Source organism: Choloepus didactylus, chromosome 4 (assembly GCF_015220235.1).
Source record: "Choloepus didactylus isolate mChoDid1 chromosome 4, mChoDid1.pri, whole genome shotgun sequence".
Classification (NCBI taxonomy): Eukaryota; Metazoa; Chordata; class Mammalia; order Pilosa; family Megalonychidae; genus Choloepus; species Choloepus didactylus.
The window spans coordinates 151,054,097-151,078,864 of record NC_051310.1 but is presented as its reverse complement, the minus strand read 5'-3'; the positions used below and the strand labels follow the sequence as shown (position 1 = coordinate 151,078,864).

The following is a 24,768-nucleotide window of genomic DNA, read 5'->3' as shown; positions in this document are numbered from 1 at the left end:
ACCCCCACAAAAACTATTAGAATTAATACACACATTCCTCAAAGGTGCCAGATACAAAATTGATACTTAAAAAGTGATTGTATTTCCATACAGTAGCATTGAACAACCCAAAAAAGGAAATAAAGGAAACATTTACGTTTACAATAGCCCATAATATAATAAAATATCTAGGAATAAATTTAACCAAATATATGAAAGGTCTGTACACTGACAATTATAAATGCACAAATCCATGTTCATGGATTTGAAGATGACACTGTTAGGGTGGCAATATTACCCAAAGCAATCTACAGATTATATGGAAATGTATCAAAATTTCACAGCCTTTTTACACAATGGAAAAGCCAATCCACATATTCATATGGAATTTCAAGGGGACCTTAAGAGCCAAAATACTATTTAAAAAGAACAAAATTTGAGGACTTAAACATCATTTGATTTCACAGCTTACTTTAAAACTACAGTATTCAAAATAGTGTGGTATTGGCATAAGGGCAGACATATAGACCAATATAATATAACTGAGAAGCTAGAATAAACTCATATATCTATGGTTAGTTGATTTTCAATAAGGATGTCAAGACCATTTAATGTGGAAAGAATAGTGTCCTCAACAAATCAAACTTTGGTCTGTCTCATACCTTGTACAGAAAACAACTCAAAATTGATTGCAGATTTAAAGGTAAAACATAGAAATATGACAATTTTAGAAAACAACAACAGGATATCTTTAGGGTCTAGGAGTAGGCAAAGAAAGAGTTCTTAGGCCTGACACCAAAAGCACAATCCAAAAAAGGAAATTTTAATAAAATGGACTTCATTAAAATTAAAAAAAAAAAAATTACTCTGCAAAAGACCCCATTAAAGAGGATGAAAAGATAAAGTACATGGGAGAAAATATTTTTACTCTGTGTATCCAGCAAAGCACTGATATGTATAATATATGAAGAATTCTCAAAACAAAGTAGTAAAACAAACAAACAAACAAAAACCCAAAACAGAACAATTATACAATAAGCAAAAGACATGAGGGACATTTCACCAAAAAGGATATACAGTTGGAAAATAAGCAAATGAAAAGTTGTTCAACACTGTTAACCATTGGAGAAATACAGATTAAAATCCTGATGTTTTACTACACTTCTCTCAAAGTGACAAGTAAAAACTAATAATGGTAACAAATTCTGATGAGGATGAAGACAAACTGGATGACTCATGTATCGCTGCTGGGAATATAAATGGCAAACATTCTGGAAAATGATTTGGCAGTTTCTTGAAATTTAAACATGTCCTTTTGTACCTTGCTTATTTCACTCAACATAACACTTTTAAGCTTCCTCCATGTGGTAGCATGTATCTGAACTCCATTCCATTTTAGAGCTGAATAGCATTCCATTGTATGTATGGGCATACCACATTTTATTTATCCATTTATCTGTTAATGGACAATAGAGTTGTTTCCACCTTTTAGCTTTTGTGAATAATGCTGCTGTGAATATTGGTATGCAAGTATCTGTTTGAGGTGTATTACATTAACTGATTTTCTTATGTTGAACCAATCTTGCATCGTAGAGATAAATCCCACTCAATCATTGTGTATAATTGTTTTAATATACTGTGGGATTTGGTTTACTAGTATTTTGTTCAGGATTTTGGCATATATATCCATAAAAGGTATTAGTCTGTTGTTCTCTTTTCCTGTGGTACCTTTATCTGGCTTTGACTTGAGGGTGATGTTGGCCTCATGAAATGAATTAGGGAGTGTTCTCTCCTCTCCTCTCCAAGTTTTTTGGAAGAGTTTGAGCAGAAATGGAGCTAAGTCCTCTCAGAATGTTTGGTAAAATTCCCTGGTGAAGCTATAGGGTTTTGGGTTTTTTTGTAGGGAGGTTTTCAGTGGCTTATTCAGTCTCTTTACTAGTAATTGGTTTGTTGGGATCTTGCATTTCTTCTTAAGTCAATGTAGATAGTTTGTGTGTTTCTAAGAATTTGCCCATTTCATCTAGGTTATCTAATTTATTGGCACATAGTTATTCATAGAATCCTCTTATAGTCCTTTCTTATATCAGCAGGATTGGTAACAATGTTCCCCTCTTCATTTCTGATTTTCATTGTCTGTATCTTCTCTCTTTTTTTCTTTGTCAGTCTAGCTAAAGATTTGTCCATTTCATTGATCTTTTTCAAAGAAAACTTCAGTTTTGTTGATTCCCTCTGTTGTTTTTGTTTTCTATTTCATTTACCTCCATTCTAATCTTTGTTAGTTCCTTCCTTCTTCTTGCTTTGGATTTAGTTTGTTCTTTATTTTCAAGTTCTTCCCGTTTTGAGATTTGGTCTCTGATTTGAAGTCTTTCTTTTTTAATGCAAGCATTTAGAGCTATACATTTCTCTATCAGCACTGCTGATATTTTGTATTTTCATTTTCATTTTCCTCAAGGTATTTCCTAATTTCACTTGTGATTTCCTCTTTGACCAATTGGTTATTTAAAAGTATGTTGTCTAATTTCCATAAATTTGTGAATTTTTCATGTCTCCCTCTGTTTTGGTTTGATAATGTTACCATTATGCAAAACACCAGAAATGCATTGGCTTTTATAAAGGTGATTTATTAGGTTACAAAGTCATACTTCTAAGGCCATAGAAAAGTCCAGGCCAAGGCATCAACAAGAGGATACCATCACTGAAGAATGGCTGATGGTGTCTGAAACACCTCTGTCAGCTGGGAAGACAAATGGTTGGCATCTGCTGGTCCTTTGCTCCTGGGTTTTGTTTCAAAATGGCTTTCTCCAAAATGTCTCTGGGCATATGTCTTAGCTCCTCTCTCTCAGCTACCCTTCATCCTTGCTTCTTTCTCCCAGGATGTTTCTCTCTAAACATCTGGACGCCCTCTCTCTTGCCTCTCTGTGGGGCAAACTCTGGGCTTCATCTCTTAGTTTAACATCTCCAGACAGTCTTCAGTCTGCATCTTCAAGCATCTCCAAGCATCAACAAGCATCTGGGTCAGCTCTGGAGCTCTCTTAAGTAGTCCAGTGAACTAATCAAGACCCACCTTGAAGGTGTGGGATCCATAACTCCATGGCTATAATTCGATCAGAGGTTTTGCCCTAGTCAACAGACTAGTAAGTCTGCCCCCACAAGATTGCATTAAAGAATATGGCTTTTCTGGGGGACGTAATGTATCTGAACTGGCACACCCTTTGTTATTGATTTCTAGCTCCATCTCCACTGTGGTCAGAGAATATACATTGCATGATTTCAATATTTTTTAATTTATTGGGACTTGCATTGTGACCTAACATATAGTATATCCTGGAGAATGATCCATGTGCACTCAAGAGAAATGTGCATTCTGTTTTTGTTGAGTGAAGTGTTCTATATATGAATGTTAGGTCTAGTTGTTTTAGGGAATCATTCAAGTCTTATATTTCTTTATTGGTCTTCTGATTAGATGTTCTATCCAATATTGAAAGTGGTGTATTGAAGTCTCTTACTATTAGTGTAGAACGTCCATTTCTCCCTTCAAATATGTCAGTATTTGCTTCAAATATTTTGAGGCTCTGCTGCTAGGTGCATATATATTTATAATTATTACATCTTATTGTTGAATTGTCTCCTTTATCAGTATATAATGAACATCTTTGCCCCTCATAACTTTTTTTTTACTTCATTTTTAGCATGCTTTTTCTTGCTTCTGCAAAAACTGGGTTGCTGTTTACCCTTGACTATTTTCTAGAGTTGGAGAAAGTTAGTTGTGACTTTCTGTTTGATTTTCAATGTTTCTATTGAGAAGGTGGTGCTTTTTTTGGAGCCTCATATTCCACTTACTTGATGGTGTCCCCACATTATATAACATTCTCTAAATGAAAAAAATATTAAAATGGACTTAAGTGGTTTAGTGGTTGTCAGGACTTAAGGAGGTAGTGGGATGGGAGTTGGGGTGGCTGTGAAAGAGCAGCATAAAGGAATCTTATAGTAATGAAGATGTTTCACATCCTGACTGTATTGATGTCAATATCCTACTTATGTACTATATTGTACTACAGATTATTCTAAATTGTACTATATTATTATGCTACAGATTTGCAATAAGTAACCATTGGGGAAAACAGGACAAACAAGATACAGCATTACCTTGTGTTATTTCTTACAACTGCTTGTGACTCTACAATGGTATCAGAAGAAAAAAAATTAATTAAAAGAAGAATAACAATTGGGACAAGTAGCAAAGTCAAACTTCTAAAATTCAAAATTGTGGATATTGAAATGATAACTAAAGAACATACGGAATAAAGAACATATTAAACATAATTTAAGAGAGAACCAGTGGTCTGAAAAAATGAATCTGAAGTATTTTCATGGAAAGCATAACTGATGACTAAGGAAGGGAAAGTAGCAAAGAGAAATGAAAAGATATTGAGATTAGACTTACATGCTCCAACACAAGTAAACTGTAATACAAGAAGGTGAAAATAGACAGAATGGGCAGAAGCAATACTCAAATGATAAATGGTAATTTTGCAACATTTATGTAAATTATGAATTCCAGATTTATGAAACATATGTAATCTTGACTGGATAAATTAAAATAAATTCAGATATCAGCTCACTGTGGTGAAAGGGTATAGCACTAAACCAAAAGAAAATATCATAAAAGCAAACAGAAAGAAAATAGAGTTTTTCTACATTGTAGTGACTAACAGTCAAACAATGGCTTATCTAAGGAAACAACAGAAGCCAGAAGATAATAATACAATATTTTCATTACCTGAGAGAAAATAATGAGTAATCTGTATTTCTGTATCCAGTTATGTACTCATTCAGGGTGAAGGAAATAATAAAGTTCCATGTAAAGACAGAAAAATACCTATGGATCACGGCTTAAAGAATTAGTTTAAAAATGCTTGTAGCTAATAGTACAAATACAATACTATTCTTCCATCAGTTGTAACAAAGATATCATACTAATGCAGGGTATGAATAATGAGGGGTTAATATGGGAACTGAATTTTCTGCATGATTGTTCTGTAAACCTACAACTTTTCTAAAATAAAAATGTAAATTTAATAACAATAAGTTAAAAAATTATTTCCTCATCAAGGAAATCAAAGTTAAGAGGAAAAGGTAGAAGAAAAAAGGAATGTTAAGCAAAGAATTTTGTACATTTGGATAAATCTTAACAAACATTGATTGTATAAAAAATGATAATATGACAAATTTTGGGAATACAAAAGCAAGATGGAACAAACATATCAAGTAGATGTTGAAGAGAAGGAATTAAAGTAACTGGCCTGTTCTCCATTCTCTCCCTTCACCAGGCAAAAGCAGGTGACTTCATCAAATCTTGTAAACATGCTGCTAACAGACCTCCTGTAAATAGCCCAATGATATTTGCTAAGAAGAGGATCCTTATATCTGGAATGTTTTGTGCAGGGTGACCCTGATAAATGATTGCTTATAGTAAGTAAACTTGGGAGGCTGTGGACTTATGAGGCATATCTCCCTAAATAAGGGTTACAAAAAGGAGATTTTCATAAATTCATGCCCTTCTGCTAGTCAGGTAATGCTGAAAAACTTCGTTTGGAAGCCTTATTTATTTTTCCAGCCCATAGAGGGCCTGTCAGATGTGGGAAGAAAAACCTGTAAAGCCATGTGGGATGTCCCATAGCTCTCCCTGCTTTGCCTGTGCCTCCTGATGGCTCATGTCTTTGAAGGTATTAGTAAAGTATCATACTGGGTAAGATCTTGGATTGATGAAAGTCAGACATGACCACCCAGTCTTTTGTGTAAGCCCAGCTGGGATGGGAGGGAGTATATTAAAGAGCTCTGAGGCTCTTGTATTTTTAAGGAGACAGTAAAGATACTGAATATTTTTTACTTGTTATGTCAAGTATGCTTGTTAAAATTGTGAGGGCAATTGCTAAAATAAGAAAAGAATATATGATATTCAAACTAACATTCTGTAGAGGAGAAAAAGATGAAACACAATCCATTTCATAGGATGTAAGAATGGAAAGAAAAAAGCAAAAGCAGAACATAAGATAGTAGAAGTAAATCCAGTCGATATGAGAGAGAAAGAAAAGTAGGTGGGGGAGACTTAAAGAAGAAGACTTAATTCACAACCTAAAAGGGAGAATGACAAATAAGCTTTTATTTTTCAACCCATGCTAAACCATATGGCAATAGAAAGTTGAAAGTAAAAGAAATAAGTATACCAGACAAACACTTACAAAAGAAAGCTGATGTGGGCATATTAGGCTTATGACTATCAACTAAAAAGCATTTTAATGCAGAAAGCTTTATTACAAACAAGTTAGGTGAGAATATATTGTTCAAGGAGACTGCTGTATTCTCCAGGATTATATTACCCTCCTAAACTTGTATAGACCTAATGACATAGCCTCAAAATACATAAAATTCAGAGTTACAAGGAAAAATGAGAAATCCCACAATCATTATCAGAGATTTTAAGGAAAATAATTGATATACCAAGTAAAAAAACTTGCTAAATCTATAGGAGAACTGAAACACAATAGACTAGATCTAATGAACATATAAGGAAAAAACACTGCATAATTATGTCAAAGAAGTTATAATTTGTTTCCTGTAGATGGCCATACTGCTGCCTGGATGACTTTTGTTGACTTCTGAGACATAGAAAGAAGGGAAAAATGGCTATTCTATTATCATTGACAATGTCTGCTACCATTGTAAATAAGCATTTCACAGAAGAAACTTAAATGTATAATAAAACTATGAGAAGATTTAGAGCTCACAATAATCAGAGGAAAGCCAATAATAATGACTATAGTATGGCTTTGAATATGAGCTTAATTGGTCAAAATTAGTATACCTTATTTAATCAAGTGTTGGTGAGCATGTAGAATAGGAGCTTTCATATAGAGTAGAAGTACGTAGCAGTCTGGGTCCAATTAGGAGACAGAGACCACACATAGTTTAACAAGGGGAAAGTTTAATATAAAGAATCTGTAACTGGGATAAAAGAATAACTAAAAGATATAAGGGAACTCTATGTGGTACCCTAGGGTGCAGGAAGGGTGATCAAGGAAGCACAAACTTGGAAGGATTTCACACCTCATTTCAGAAAGTGTGGTTCCTTCCACCAGAGAGTGAAGAAATTTTCTGGTTTTTCCAGATCATATCACGTCTGGGGGGGGGGGGCAATCAATAAGCCACCTTCTGGAATGCATATTGGGGAGCAGGTGCTCATGTGAAGAAAGTCTGGATGTTGGGATGGGCAGGAATCTTTGAGTTGGGACTTTGGTTTCTGTGTCAAAAAGCCCTGGAAAGGTTGTTGTCAGGCCATGGCTGCAGGGTCATAGAGGGACAGCATTCTGGACACATGACTGGTGCAGGAACTGTTGGACATCCTCATATCCACACTGCTGTGCAAGAGCCTCTTCCTCTTACAATGTTTCACTAGCATCTTACTCTGAGAAAACAGCATTATGCCCAGTTCAAAGGAGAAATATTTAAAGGAATTCTGTTGTTTACTAAAGAGCATGCATTGAAGGGTGCATTCAGAGCAGAGAGGCAATAAGTTAATGAGTGAAACAAAGTGCAAATGTGTAAATCATTTTGTAGAGTAATTTGGAAAATTTTTATGCTTTGTGACTAAACAATTCATTTCCTAAGAAGACACTTTGAATGATCTCTAGTACATATTTATTAGGACACATTCACATGAATGTTCATTATGACATTGCTTATAATAGATTCAGAAACAACCTAAATGTCCATTCACCAAAAAATGGACAAATACATGGATGGGAAAGGACATACCTACAAACAGTGGAAAATTCTACAGCATTAAAATGAGTGAACTAAAATGGGTACCACTACAGATGACTGTTCAAGAGATATTACTGAGTGAAAACTGGTAAGTTGCAAAAAAATGCATAGAGGATGCTACCATCTGAAAATCAAGACTGTATTTTTTTGAATACAACTTTATGTCCTAAGACTGTTAAAAAAATCATAGGAGTATTAAATAACAAACTCAGATTATGTTTTGACTCTGAAAACATTTGATTTGAAGTTGTGTATAAAATACTTCAACTAACATTATTTTATTTCTGTTAAAAATAAAGGAAATGTGGCCTAATAATAAGATTTGGCAAATCTGATTACTGTATACAGTGGTATTCATTTAATAGGTTATTTTCTATATTTTCTATGTGAATGGAATACTAAAAGTCATTTTACACAAGAGCAAACTAAGGCTCAGAGGGGTAAAGTGACTTGTCCAATAACTTATTCTTAGTTATTGGTAGATTGGGAACAAGAACCCCTATCCTCTAAGTTCTAATTAATTACTTCCCTAATCACCACATGCTCAAGTGGCAATGACACAGTATGCATTCCATTGCCAAATCAGAACATTTCTCATTTAGATGAAAGTACCATTGTCAATTACATGGAATTCACAGAAGATACTTTACTCCACATACTGCCCAGAGGCTAAATGACATTTTTTTTTCTACAGTCTTATGGTCCTCGATGTAATTGTTAACAATGTGAGGTGTTATTTACTTTGTTCCAATGGGACTGTCTTGTGGAAGGCATTAATCATCCCCATTGGGATTATCAATTGGTCACTTAGATACAATCATGGTCCTCTTCCAGTTTGACAACAGAGGGCACCTATAAATGTCACTACTCTGCAGAGAGTAAACCCACAGTAGAAAAAGAGAAGAAATCAGTTAAATTCTCTGATATGCATCATATCAGGTAGGATTTATCTGGCAAAGATATAACTTAAAAATCGATTGTGTCCATTTACTTTTTTGATTTAATTGTTGCATTTTTCCTTAGATAGGATCCACAAATGAAAGGAAAAATTTTTAGGAAGTAAAGGAAAGGGAGTCAAGAGAAGGATATTCATATGTCTTGGCATCATGCTTGGGACAACTTGTGAAAAGTTATATAATAATGTGACGTGTTCCCAGGGAGTTTATGGCAAACTCTGTACTTACGAAACACCATTATGACATTCTCAGATATCATCTGGAGGGCAACAGTGTTGTAGTACCTCTGCATTAATGATTTATTTTACTAAATTTGTACTTAAAAGTGGATCAGGAAGGATTTATTAGCACTGCAGAATAGAATGCAACATTTTTCCTCTTTAACATATCTAATTCATATTAGTAGTAGTTTTAAAATTTTGATAGCCAAAATATTGGTTAGAAAAGTACAAAACTATTTGCCTTATACTGAAATCCAAAAGAATAATTTCATTGCCTTTGAATTTTCGGATTTGATTAACTTGCACTGGTTTTAATGAGTTAAGAACGAGCTTCTATTACTAATGAGATAAAATATTTTTAGTACATTGGAAGGCTTTATGTTTTGCATAGTTCAAGGCCTTGCACTGGGAGGGTCTCTGTGTACAGGAAAATTAGAAGGTAGAAATGTTGAGTGAGTGATAAATTTGGGTGGAATATATTTCAGTTAACACTCATACATATTTATTGAGAATATACTTCATGAACATCTCTACACCAAATACTGTGAGTGATAATATAGAAGCTTAAGAGTTCAAATAACTCTCCATGTAGAAGGGAAATATCTACACAAAAACTCTTTTCCTTGGGAAAGAATATTATACACAGGCTAGTGAAGTGCTACAGCAACATTACAAACAAGAGAAATTTCAACTCTAGTCTCTGGAAAGGCTTTTTGGGGGAGATGGCATTTGCATTGGAATAGATAATCTGTGATGAGAATAAGAAAAGGAATGGGAAGTGTTCAGAAGTTTAATCAATATTGGATGGCCTATTTTTTGCTGGAGAGTAGCTTATGTATAGATGAAACATCATATAAACTTGGCTGTCAGGATAAGACTAACTTTTAAATTTAAGGAGTGATTTTAGCCCCTTAAGGACTTTAAGTAAGCTACAGGAAAAAAAGAAGGTCAAAATGTACAACCTGGAAGAAAGATTAAGAAAAGTTTAAAGGAAAAACGAGCTGAGTTCAGGAGAGAAATTGTGAGCTGAGATTTGAGATGACTATAAAACTGTCAGAAACACATTAGGTGTGCAGAGTGGAATGGAGCTGCAAAATTAGCAGCATCATGCAGAGGTAATAATAGATGCCAGGTAAGTGATGAAATGACCAAAGGAGGGAGAACAAGGAGTGAGAAGGGAGGGGGGAGGGTGACGTGGATATAAGGGTATAACATAAGAGAAAAGGAGAAGCAGAAGAGCAGAGGGGAAAAGACAGAAGAATGTATTTGAGAAAGGCTGAGAACTTAGTGGAAAACTATTTATAAGGGGCAGTAGCATAGAAGAAGGAAACTAATATTAAAAATTCTGACAGGAAAAACAGTTCTCAATTAGCTTTTGTAACTTAATCTGTGAGGATGTTTGAAAATGTAGTTTTCCTGGCTATGGCAGCAAAAGGCATAGTTGAAAGTGTTAAGGTCTGAACATGTGGAAAAGAAGTGGAGAGGGAATGCATAGATGGTTCTTCAAGAAAATTCTTATTAAAAAGAAGAGAAATTAAGTAAACAAAGTAAAACAATTAAAGAAGGTAGAAGAATGTAGAGGAGTTTTTGTTGGTTTTTTTTATGAGTGAGACTGAACACAATTGTCAATAGATGGGAAGGTGAAGGGAAAGAGCAGAAAACTACAAATAGAAGTTAAAGGTGGCTTAATTCAGTGGTTCTCTCCTGAAGGCAATTTTGCCACCCTCCCCCACCCCCCACACCCCCTCAGCCCTAGTTTACATTTTCATTTTCTGAAAACATTTTTTGTTGTCACAACTTGAGAGAAGGAGCTACTGGCATCCAGTGGGTAGAGGCCAGGAATGCTGCTGAACATCCTACAATGCACAGGCAGCCTCCACAGTTATCTAGTCCAATATGTTAATAGTGGCAAGGTTGAGAAACTCTGGCTTAACTGAAGGACAAATGTCTCATGGAAAGTTAGAAGGAAGATCATAATTAAAGGTATATACAACTATAGCATATTTCAAGTGGCATGGGATTTATATAATTCAGATTAAGACAGGATGATATAGTACTGAAGAGAGCTCGCTCTGGAGTCAAAGGCCTGGGTTCAAATTCTAGTTCAATAACTTTTCAACTATGTAATTCTGGGCAAGTTGTATACTGTCTCTGTAATGCCAATTTCTATTTTAACATGGTGCTAATAATAGTATTTACCAGGTGGTGTTATGGGAGGATTCAATTAATAAAAGTAAATTGCTTAAAGTGTCTGATGCTTTGATGGCATTTAGCAAATATTAAATATTATCTTTTATTATCTGATTTGAAATTGCCTCTAAGATTAGCTATCTGACTCCTTGGCAATTACTAAACCTGTCTGATCCTCAGTTTTCTCCTCTGAAGTTTGGGAATGATGGTGCCTTCCTCACAAATCGGTGGTGAGAAGCACTTGATACAACATACATGTAAACATCGAACACAATGGCTGTGACCTTGCAAGCTTGAAACAAACCCAAGCTTTCTTTCCCCTTCTTTCGATCATTTTATAATTTTTATTCATCATTGACTAGACTCTACCTCATTCTTTTAGTTTACATGCATTACATTCATACAATAAACATTTTCATTTGATAGACTTGGCCATATCATAGAATTTATTCATGAACTTGAGCATAAACAACTTTATTTTAGAAATGGGGAAACAGAAAAAAATGATTCAGATGTGAGATAAAGTGAAAAAATAATTTGCACTATATTTCAGAGCCCCCTCAGTTATTGTTCTCTTACAGATATTATAAACACTAGTTTCATTTTTGTCATTGTTACTAATGCCAGCCATGCAATTATTATGGGTCATTTTGATACCTTTGTTTCAGCTCCAGTGCCTACAACAATGTCCTGTCCATAGTGTGGACAAGTGAAATACTTCTCAGAATATTCTTGCAATAAGAGTATATGAAATGATCCATGATCACTTGAGGCTTACCTATGTGGGTTGCTTCCATCTAAATGAGGGTCTATGCTTGTATCCTAGGGAAATGGGAAAAACTCTGGCTCCTGTATGACATAAGTACTCAGTGGCAGATGTTTTTATTCTTAAGTGGGACTACAATCACCCTCTTATGTTCCTTACTGTGACTGTGGTCAACAATTAACTGCCAGAACTAGTACAGTTTCTTAAAACAGGATCTCTTGAAAGTTTTTCTACCTCAACCAAACAAGATTTATATAGCATGGCTTTATCTGTACAGGAGAAAAATTAAATGCAATTTTGAAGTATTATTAGTGTTATACAGATTTCAAACAAACATTTTAGGAATGTAGGATGTTTATAATTTTATCATTTTTTTAGTTAGCCATGTAGAAAGAAATCCTCAAACAACTCATCTCTTCTTTCATTATTTATAGAGAAGTATTAATTAAGTCATTGAGAATATGAGGAAGACGGGAGCATAAATGACCCCTATCTAATTCTGATGGCACAGAAAATTGAAAATTTAGGTATTGATCTAGGGCAATCAGGGAAAATGAGATTTAGATAAATAAGGTACAGACATAAAAGGCATTTTAAAAAATTACACAGATGAATAATTGACAGACTGTGTTGCTACTATGGACCTAGATAATACAGAACCAGCTGTATCTCTTGAGTAGGAATTGTCTAAATTGTATATATGACTGTAGCAACAGCTAAAGTAAGAGAAATTTTTTATTGAATATTTAACATAATAAGAACATCTATTGTATGATGATCATGTTAATAAGAAAATTTCATAAGTTCTTATGTTTAAATGTGAAAACCTTCTGTATAGTATGTATTTTTAACTATACTCCCCTTTTTAAGATGTAGAAATAAATTCTCAGAAAAATTAGTTGTCCTAAAGATACACAAGCAGTAAACATCAAACCATGAATATCTCTTGGAGATTTAAAGAGAATGCCGTATTTAAAGGTTCATTAAAACAATGATGGAAAATGATCACAAGATCAACACATCTAAATTGTTTTTGCCAACATAGAAAGCCTATGGACTGGGCTTTCAACTAGTCCTCTGGTCTTAGGCTCACTGCCAGTCGGCTCATAGATGATCTAGTTTAATACTGTGTACCACATTACTGAGATTATTCCAAAACTCAGGGGGCTGTAATGAGAAAGACCAAATTTTAAGCATTATTTAGCCATTCTACTGGCTTCTTCCTGCTCTCCAAATCTTATAATGGTCTCTTCAAAACTTCAGTGTACAGCAAACACATGCTTTATCTGGGATGTCAGAATCCTTCACATTGCAAGTGTTCTTAGTTTATCTTTCTGATCTCTCTATTGCCTCTCCCTTAGGGTTGTTTCACTGCAAGTCTGCAAACTGGATCCATGGATGAGGTCAATTCTTCAGCGGTGTCTGAGTTTGTATTGCTGGGACTCTCGAGTTCTCAGGAACTCCAGTTTTTCTTTTTCATTTTCTTCTTGCTGTTGTATGTGGCCATTGTGCTGGGCAACCTTCTCATTATTGTCACGGTGACTTCTGATGCCAGCCTGCACTCCCCCACGTACTTCCTCCTGGGAAACCTTTCCTTTGTGGACATCTGTCAGGCTTCCTTTGCTACCCCTAAAATGATTGCAGATTTTCTGAGTGAACACAAGACCATCTCCTTCAGTGGCTGCATAGCCCAGATTGTCTTTATCCACCTTTTTACTGGAGGAGAGATGGTGTTACTTGTCTCCATGGCCTATGACAGATATGTGGCCATATGCAAACCCCTTCACTATGTGGTCATCATGAGCTGGCGGACATGCACTGTTATGGTAATGATTTCCTGGGCTGTGGGCTTGGTGCACACATTGAGTCAGTTATCATTTACCATGAACTTACCTTTTTGTGGACCAAATATAGTAGATAGCTTTTTTTGTGACCTTCCTCGAGTGACCAAGCTTGCCTGCCTGGACTCTTACATCATTGAAATATTAATTGTGGCCAATAGTGGAATTCTTTCCCTGAGCACATTCTCCACTTTGATTGGCTCTTATGTCATTATTTTTGTCACTGTCTGGTTTAAGTCTTCTGCTGCAATGGCCAAGGCATTTTCCACGCTGGCTGCCCATATCACAGTGGTGATACTATTCTTTGGACCTTGCATCTTCATCTACGTGTGGCCTTTCACCACCTACCCTGTGGACAAAGTCCTTGCCATATTTTATACCATTTTCACCCCCATCCTAAACCCCATTATTTACACACTGAGGAACAGAGATATGAAGGAAGCCATGAGAAAAATTGTGACCCATTACTTGAGGTCCCAGAAAGTTTCTGAAATGCCACTAGTAGTAAGGAATTCCCTTTATTAGGACAGAATTCCTTCTAACTCCTCAAATCACTAGGCTGTCTTGAAGATTTTCATTGTATTCTTGGGACATGTCTAAACTGTGGAGAAAGCAATGAAGAAGTTGACATAGAGAGTATTTAATGGATACTCAAAAGTCTTTACCCAGGTATCACCTAAGCAAAGCTTAAATATCAAAAAATATGAAAAATTATATTGCTGTCCAAATGACTAATTATCTGCCATAGAAATAAAATATGGAATTTCTTCACACGGTTAGTATGTATGCATTCATTCCTTTAGTTGCAGATAAATATGAATATGATAGAAAAAAGTAATGAGTGCCACATTTTTTTTGGTGGGGCATAAATTTACACATTTTTATGATGTTATAAGTCTTCTAATTAACATGCCTGAAAAATCTATACAGGTGAACAGTATTTAAGAATCAGAAACTGATTTTTTTTTTTTTTTTTTTTTTCAAATTCAGGGGCTAGCCAATTCCTAGTTAATATAAATGTTAAGGCTTACATGGAGGTCATCAATTCATGAGATCCCAACTTCTCTCTACACCTACCCTTTATGTTTTTCCAATAACTAAAAATGCTTTAAAATATGGACTCATGATAATCATGAGATTCTATTTTAAACATTCCATTTAATTGGCTTTCTCTGTTCAGTTAGGAGAATTCCAATCACTTTTGATATTATGAGTTGCAGAAGTCAGATGAGAATCTAGAAAACTGAACCATATCACTATCAACTTTTCAGTGCTGTGAGCAACTGTGCAGCACTCTGAATTTGGTCCAAAATATGAAGAGTTCAATGATAAAGAATAATGTTAAAATATATACCCTGATTACCTATCTGGACCCCTCAGCTGGATTTCTACCCTGGATTCTAGAGATGATTAGAGGATGCATTTGTATTGATTAGAGTTTTCAAGTTTACTTTCCCTATGCCCTCAATTCTTAAAAAGCTAGTAAACTAATGTAAGCATTAGTCTCTCCTTCATGCCAAGGATAGGAACACTAGATTTGTACTTTGTCATCTTCTCACCCTCCCAACTCCAGCTAATCTTTTCAGAATCCATCTCAAACAGAACCATGGTTAATTAAAACTGAAGTAACCTTGTGTATCTCCTTTTCTCCCTCACCACCCATTTATTTTCTCCCTTCATAGCATCCTTGTTCTTCTGAAACCTGTTTTTTTGTTGTTGGTTTTTATTTGCTTTTTTTTTCAAAATCTGTAACATAAGAACAATTTATAACTGAGTATAAATTTAAATCCATCAGTTAACTTCTCTCAGTAATTTGTACATGTTCATCTCTCTTTCTAATTTTGGAATACAATTCCATCAAATGTGAAAGAAGAGATTTGAGGGCTTGGTTCTAGTACAGGGACATAAAAATGAGATCTTACCAATGTCCCTGATTTATACCATGCAGAAGGCCTAGTATCCTGGTCTGGCCTTATGAGTTTGAACTTCTTGAATTAAAGGAGTATCTACCGTTTGATTTTCTCCTCGTCAGCCTGGTGTACCAAAGCATTAGGAAGGTGCTATTCATTAAAATGCTTATTCTTTTTATCTTTTTTTTCATGACTAGGTGAATCAATTGCTCTGATGTGAGATTGACCCTTCTTTGTAAGTGTTTTATATAAAAAGGCTAAAGTAAATCTAGTAAAAAATGAGAATCAACATGCTAATAAATTCAGAAATATGTAAACTTAACTGAACTATTTATTAGCTACTCACTCATGACATTCTTTGGCTCAAAAGCTCCTTTGAAAATATAATGAATGTTATAGCTCTCCTTCCCAAGAAACAGCATTGACACACATAATATTGTTATACAGCTTATTTCTTTTACAATTTATTTCAATAATATAAATCAAGTATAAACATAATTTTAAAGTTTACCTCCTTTTTTACTTTTATGTTTTTTTATGTAAACTTAATAGAGTTTTCCCAAAAAATAATATAAATGCAAATTTTGCAAGTAAAAATAAATTTTAATTCTGTTCAGTTGTATACTTTAATGCAAAAGCAGCTGTTTTCAGTAGGAATAAGAAACTTAGTGGAGTGATCTTTGACATGACAATGCACATTCTATCTATGATATTTGATAAACCTTGAATTTTAACTTTAATGGAATCCCTGAGAGATAATGATGTGTAGTAAGAAATACTCAGAACTCCCATAGCTAGTATTGGCACAAGAAGGAAAGCCTGAGTTAAAGAAGTACAACTTTTCCTGGATACTTTGAATTCTTTTCAATGCCCTCATTTACATTGCTTGCAAATGAATAAGGATATCTTTTCAAGGCCTCTTTCAAAAAGAGATCAAGTGCTACCTGAATTTCAATTAATTTCTTCCAGAGAATGTCAGGGAAGCCAGCAAACTTTTGTGTAGTAGAGAAAAAACACATTTTATTATTAATTCTTGGTAGAAACACTTGACAAATGGCATTCAAGCATTTTCTATGCCAATATATGCCAAAAAAAAAGAACAATAGTCACAATAATTTATGGAGTTTCTTTTCATCAAAAGAATAACAAGAGCAGATATGTTGCAGAAAATTTCAAGTACTTCATTTAATTATAGTATCATATTTTTTTTTCTTTGGAGAATTTCTTGACAAGGAAGATATGTCAGTTTCAATTTATTGCCTCTTGACCCCAAATCTATGCTTCATGTACCTGCTTTGTGATACTGCAGTGGTACTCTGTAAACCTTTGTCATTTTCCAACTGTCAGAAGAAGTTGGTAGATGAGTACTGCAGAAGGAAGGGGCTTCTCTTCCTTGTTCCAGTGAGCTTCCTCTCTTCTTTCTCCTACATTGCAGCTGCAGTTGCATAGGTCCACGACACCCGGTTGTGTTCACCTCCTGCAAATTTTCTTGCCAGTCTCAGCCTGAAGTTCCCTACTCACCGGATTTGGCCCACCCTCTCTGAATCAGCTCTGACCCAGGGCAACCCAGGGATCTTCTCCTTGTCATGGGCCACACCTATACCCTCTCCAAAGAGGCTTGAAACTCTGAAACTCACGCTCATGGATGCAGTCCCCACGTCCACATTCATTCCTTCCTTAGGCCCAAGGTATTCTCTAGTGTTCTGTTTTATACCCTAGTAGTAGCTAATCTATTATCAGTTGTTAATTATTTTATTAAATATTCCCTGTTTAAATTGCAAGTGTGGTTTCCATTTCCTGGCTGGACTCGGACTGATACAGAATTTGAAACATTTTGAAGATATTGAGAAACCAAAAGCATCCAAAAGTGACTCATAAAATGTAATACTCACAATGAGGGAAATCAGGAGTTGACAGAACAAAAATATGTCCATTCTTTAATCTACTTACACACTGAAGTAAAATTCATCTATAAGAAAATCTAGCATATATGAAGTGGATGACATCATTTCATAAAGCCTCTATTTAATCTTCTTTCTCTGCTCCAAGTCAACTTGATGATTTCCTTAGCTTAATCAACGATTTATTTTTGCTTGTTGTCTGATACTGTTTTGTTTACTTCTTTTTTGCGGGAGTGTGATAGGAAAACTTGCAGAGTGCTTCTCTAATGGGAGCAAATTCAACTTTGCAACATTTTAATCATTATGTTTATACAAAAGTTTTAATTATTAAGGATCAAGTTTTCATTAAGAGATCCATGCTGATGAACTTTACTTGGAAAAGATAAAGCTGCCCCTGTACCCTGCCACTATCAAGACATGAAATCAGAAGTAGCCCAGGTTTGTGTTATTGCATTTCTGTGTCATGCAATGATAGAAATAAAGCCAACAATACATGGACATTTTTTTCCTTGAAATATTTAACTTACTCTTGTCCCAATAATAATAATAGAAATGTATTTTAATTTAATTTCTAATTATGGGAAACTAAATAGTTTAGGTTCAGACATTATCATTTTGATTAGATTTGAGACATTATATGCAGTTTACATTTTTGTTTAAAATAAAAAAATAATCTTAATATAATTTTGGTAGTAAAACTGTTTTCTAAGTAATATGACAATACCCAGAATTCTTTTTTTTTTTTTTTTACCAGTTAGTTTGTAGCTCTCCATAGGTCATTTATACACCACTGGAAAATTGACAGAAAAATATTTAACTGTATCCAAATCATGAAGAGCTGAAATTTTAGGAAATGTGATAATGATTCTAGTTAATAGGAAACAGTGTGAAGTGTCTGAGCTGGGTATCCAAAGACATAGATTTGAATATTGACTCTATTATCATATTTGTGACTTTAAGCTATTAAATGACTTTCGATCAGATCACCAATCTCTTTAGTCTTTCAATTTCTATCCAATAGCCTTAGGATAATTTTTTTTTTTTTAAAGAATAACTCTTTAATCTGCTTAATAAGGTTCTGCATGATTTGGATCCCTACTTTATCTCAATCACATACCATCATTTGATTAACGTATTTCTCCCTGACTAAACTGTAAACTCCATGAGAACAAGGACATTGTCTATGGAAGATAAATATTTCCCCAAGGTGGTTTTGATTACCTGAGTATTAAAAAAAAAAAAAAAAAAAGGTAGGAAAAGATGCTACCAAAAGTCAGGGAAGACTTTTGTTTCCTCAGCTCTCAGATTATGTTTTCTCTCCTATGTTTATGAACTAAGTGAATGAGCAGCACATCAGACAAGGAACAGAGACTTAACACAGAGCTCAGGGACTATCTGAAGGAGTTGATGTGATGCACCAGACTCCAGAGACAGAGGGTGATATGGTCAGTGGAGAGTGTGCCTCAAGATACTAACATATGATAAAAGGTGAAGAAGCTTTAGCTCCACTAACTTTAACAACTGCCAATAATATGATTCAAATTAAACAAAGAACACAGAGGAAATACAATTTCCAGGAATGTAGAGTAACAGAAACATCCAGGAAAAACAAAGTAGATGATTGCACAGGCATTTCTGATGGTCTTTAAGGGATCAGTAAGGGAAAACAAATCTGACATTAGAATCTGATCCAATGATTAACTTCAGTGTTTTACTTTTCTGGCCTACAACCATATTTCATCATTTAAATGCTTTTCCTTAGAGAAGATCCTTGCCACAGTATGTGCTGCATTTGGAATACCTTAAAATTCCAGTATATATTAACTCAGGATCAAATACTCGAAGGATGCCATGAAGGAAGTTGAAGAAAATCACTCAATTCTAGCTTGTGATGAAGTTTTCACAATTAAAAAAAAAAAAAAAAATCATTCACTCCCTAACCTTTTGAAACATCTGAATTCTAATTATAAAATTTTAGGGAATTGTAAAACATTTCAACAAAATACAGAGGATCAATTTTGAAGAAGGCAGCATTTGACCCAGTTTACCTGCTCTATGATTTCTACAGAACCACAAAATCTAATAATTAGAAGTGTCATTTCATTTAACATCAATTTATATTTATTCTCCTAGTGTCAATTTCTAGAGCTTCATTTCTAGAATATATTACAATGTCTCCTGAATTGGAAAATGCAATGGAACAGAAGCAAACCACATCTTCATTTTCTTTCACCATGAAAAGCAGAATTCATACATTGTTGCGGGAATAGCAGATGTGATCAACTCATCCAAAGCAGAGACTGTAGGCTTGTAAACCTGAGCCCAGCTTTACTGATGGTAAAGTCCACTGAAGTTTAGTGGTGCAGTGGGATTTCTTTGCTTTGCAATTTGAACTTGTCCCACTTGTGTTCCCCTTCTAGTCCATACCTACATTGGGACAATGGAAAAGGATGAATTGAAATAAAGATAAATTGCTTCTTTTTACCTCCACAATCTCAGAAGGAAAAACGCAAGATTTCATCATATATATGATGTATAATGTAGAACTTTTTTATTAGTAACCTTTTAACAGATTAAGGAAGGTTTCTTAAATTATTAAGTTTCTAATGTGTTTTTATGAAATTTTAGTTTTTAAATGTTTTTATGCCTAAATTGAGATGAATACATTATTATTTTCCTTTTATTTTGTAAGCTGGTGACTTACAGTGTTAATTTTGAAAGCTAAACTAAGTAACATTTCTATAACAAACCCTATTTGGTCATTATGTACTATTAATTATTAGATATGCTGGATCATTTTGCTAATATATTTATTAGGAGTTTTATTTCTATATTCATAAGTGAGATTGACCTATAATTTTCCATTCTTATGTTTTTGTCAGGTTTTTCATCAAGATTTTGTATAGCCTCTTTTTTTTAATCCTCTTGTAATTTCTATGTAAGATTGGTGATATCTCTTCATGAACTAAATATTACCAGATTTAACAAGTAACAATTTCTAGCTGTCACAGCAGCAAGCCATCATATGTTGGAACTTTTACATCTGAGATCAGGTTGACATTGTCCAAAGGCACAAATAATCAGTATAAACATATAGTCCAGGGCCCCATGTCACCTACTTCTGTTGCACTGATATTTTGCTTTTAGCTCAACTTTATGGTCTCATGGGAGAGTATCTCTGGATGGCTCAATTCCAGGTCTTGCATGGACACCATGGGTTACTGCTGCACTGCAGCCCACTCAGAGACCCTGGCAAGGGGAAATTATATTACTGGTCAGAGACACTTAGCTATTAAATTTGGGTGGAGAACTGGTCAGAGGTAAAAATAAATATGAATTCCTGGACAGTGAAAAATGGCTTTGCCAGGTTGTTAGGAGTCTTGAAAGAACAAAATTAGAATATTAGAGAGAGGTGTTCTGAGGAAGAAGAAAGAGGATAGAACATTGTCAGTAGGCACAAATCTGTGGATTTTCATACCACACATCAATGCCCCCAGAAGACCATAGGCATGAACTCCTTCTTATAAGGTTGATGTCACTTCTGCCAGTACTGCTCCTGAATGCTTGCCCTGACAGCAGGAAAAGTTGATATGAGAACTTGATATGTTGCCATTCCTCACAGAGACCATATCTATGTGGTGGCAAGTCAGTTATATTACACCCTTTAATGGCCAAAAGAAGCACCGAGCAGCATGTCTTTCAGGTCTTCCCTTTCTTTTTTTTTTTTTTTTAATTCATTTTTATTGAGATATATTCACATACCATGCAGTCATACAAAACAAAGCATACATTCAGTTGTTTAGAGTACCATTATATAGTTGCACATTCATCACCAAAATTAATTATTGAAATTTTCATTACCACACACACAAAAATAATAAGAATAAAAATTAAAGTGAAAAAGAAGAATTAAAGTAAAAAAAGAACACTGGATGCCTTTTTTTTTTTCTTCTCCTATTTTTCTACTCATCCATCCTCAATCTAGACAAACAGGAGTGTGGTCCATATGGCTTTCCCAAACACATTGTCACCCTCATAATCTTCATTTTTATACAATCATCTTTAAGATTAATGGGTTCTGGGTTGCAGTTTGATAGTTTCAGGTATTTACTGCTAGCTATTCCAATTCATTAGAACCTAAAAAGGGTTGTCTATATTGTGCGTAAGAGTGCCCACCAGAGTGACCTCTCGGCTCCTTTTGGAATCTCTCTGCCACTGAAGCTTATATCATTTCCTTTCACGTCCCCCTTTTGGTCAAGAAGATATTCTCCATTCCATGATGCAGGGTCTAGATTCCTCCCCTGGAGTCATATTCCACTTTGCTAGGGAGATTCACTCCCCTGGGTGTCAGATCCCATGTAGCAGGGAGGGCAGTGATTTCACCTGCCAAGTTGGCTTAGCTAGAGAGAGAGAACCACATCTGAGCAACAAAGAGACATCTAGGAGGAGGCTCTTAGGCACAATTATAGGGAGGCCTAGCCTGTCCTTTGCAGCAACATTCTTCCCAAGGGCAAGTCCTGTGGTAGAGGGCTCAGACCATCAAACCACCAGTTCCCTATATCTGTGAGCACATCAGCAACCATTGAGGTGGGGAAGCCCAACACCCCTCATTCTCCACCAGCTATTCAATGAGGCTTTGCATATTTTTTTCATTGTTTTTTTTTAATTAACTCTTTTTTTTTAAATCAACTATATCAAAAAACAATTTTTAAAAAAATACAATAAAAATAACATTTCAGATAAACCACCACAAGGGAATAAGAAAAAGACAACTAACGTAAGATAACTACTTTACTTCCAACATGTTCCTACTCTACCCCAAGAAAGTAACCTAATATAGCAACATTTCTGTGAACTTGTTCCTACCATACCCATCAGAAATTAACAGACCATAGTCATTCCTGGGCATTCCCAGAATGTTAAATTTACCCACAATAGACTACCACAACTAGACTATTGCTAGTTCCCCTACATTCTTCATTACAAACCATTTATTTTACATTTTCCAGTGTTCACATTAGTGGTAGCATATAATATTTCTCTTTTTGTGCCTGATTTATTTCACTCAGCATTATGTTTTCAAGGTTCATCCATATTGTCATATGTTCCATGACATCATTCCTTCTTACTGCCATGTAGTATTCTATCATGTATATACACCACGGTTATTTATCCAGTCATCTGTTGAAGGATATTTGGGTGTTTGCATCTCTTGGTAATTGTGAATAATGCTACTGTGAACATTGGCTTGCAGATATCTGTTCGTGTCACTGCTTTCAGAGCTTCCGGTATATACTGAGAAGTGCAATCGCTGGATTGAAGGGTAACTCTATGTCTACAACTGCCAGATTGACTTCCAGAGAGACTGAACCATTATACAGTCCCACAAACAATGAATAAGAGTTCCAATTTGTCCACATCCTCTCCAGCATTTGTAGTTTCTTGTTTGTTTAATGGCAGCCATTCTAATTGGTGTGAGATGGTGTCTCATTGTGGTCTTAATTTGCATCTCCCTAATAGCTAGTGAAGCTGAACATTTTTTCATGTGTTTATTGGCCATTTGTATTTCCTCTTCAGAGAACTGTCTTTTCATATTTCTTGCCCATTTTATAATTGGGCTGTCTGTGCTATTGTCATTGAGTTGTAGGATTTCTTTATATGTGCAAAATATCAGTCTTTTGTCAGATACATAGTTTCCAAAATTTTTTCCCATTGAGTTGTCTGCCTCTTCACCTTTATGACAAATGCCTTTGAGGTACAGAAACTTCTAAGCTTGAGGAGTTCTCATTTATCTATTTTTTTCTTTTGTGGCTTGTGCTTTGGGTGTAAGGTCAAGGAAGTGGCTGCCTAATACAAGGTCTTGAAGATGTTTCCCTACATTATCTTCTAGGAGTTTTATGGTACTGTCTTTTATATTGAGATCTTTGATCCACTTTGAGTTAATTTTGGTGAAGGGTGTGAGGCAGGGATCCTCTTTCATTTTTTTTGGATATGGATATCCAACACTCCCAGCCCCATTTGTTGAAAAGACTGTTATGTTCCAGTTTAGTGGCTTTGGGGGCCTTATCAAAGATAAGTTGGCTGTAGATCCGGGGGTCTATCTCTGAATTCTCAATTGAATTCCATTGATCAATATGTCTATCTTTGTGCCAGTACCATGCTATTTTGACAACTGTGGCTTTATAATAAGCTTCAAAGTCAGGGAGTGTAGTCCTCCCACTTCATTTTTCTTTTTTAAACTTTTTCTTTAGCAATTTGAGGCATCTTCCCTTTCCAAATAAATTTGATATATAGCTTTTCAAAGTCTACAAAGTAGGTTGCTGGAATTTTGATTGGGACTGCATTGAATTTGTAGACAATTTTGGGTGGAATTGACATCTTAAAGAAATTTATCCTTCCTATCCTTCCATCTTTTAAGGTCCCATTATATTTCTTTTAGTAGAGTTACGTAGTTTTCTTTGTATAGGTCTTTTACATCTTTGGTTACATTTATCCCTAGGTACTTGATTTTTTTAGTTACTATTGAAAATGGTATCTTTTTCTTGAGTGACTTCAATTTGTTCATTTCTAGCATATAGAAACATTACTGACTTATGTGCATTAATTTCATATTCCATTACATTGTTAAATCTGTTTATTAGCTATAGTAGCTGTGTCGTTGATTTTTCAGGGTTTTCCAGACATAAGATCATATCATGTGCAAATAATGACAGTTTTGTTTTTTCCTTTACAATTTGGATGACTTTTATTTCTTTGTCATGATGGATTGCCCTGGCTAGCACTTCTAGCACAATGTTGAATAACAGTGGTGACAGCGTGCATCCTTGTCCTGTTCCTGATCTTCGGGGGAAGGCTTTCAGTCTCTCACCATTGAGTACTATGCAGGCTGTGGGTTTTCCATATATTCCCTTTATCATATTGAGGAATTTTTCTTCAATTCCTACCATTTGAAGTGATTTTATGAAAAAGGGATGTTGATTTTGTTGACTGCTTTTTCAGCACCTATTAAGATCATTTGATTTTCCCTTTTGATTTGTTAATGTGTTGTAATACATTGATTGATTTTCTTATGTTGAACCATCCTTGCATGCCTGGAATGAACCCCACTTGGTCATGGAGTATGATTTTTTAATGTGTCTTTGGATTTGATTTGCAAGTATTTTGTTGAGAACTTTTGCAT

At 34.9% G+C, this 24,768-nt stretch overlaps 1 protein-coding gene across 1 annotated transcript; it reads left to right on the top strand.

The window, feature by feature from the left end:
• The first annotated feature begins 13,330 nt into the window (after window positions 1–13,330).
• Window positions 13,331–14,302, top strand: LOC119533445 (olfactory receptor 4K5). Its single transcript, XM_037835484.1, has one exon. It carries the CDS (start codon window positions 13,331–13,333, stop codon window positions 14,300–14,302), a length of 972 nt encoding a protein of 323 aa, XP_037691412.1.
• Window positions 14,303–24,768: the final 10,466 nt, after the last annotated feature.

Coding starts and splice junctions, on each gene's coding strand:
- LOC119533445 (XM_037835484.1), top strand. CDS start 13,331: ATGGATGAGGTCAATTCTTCAGCGGTGTCTGAGTTTGTATTGCTGGGA.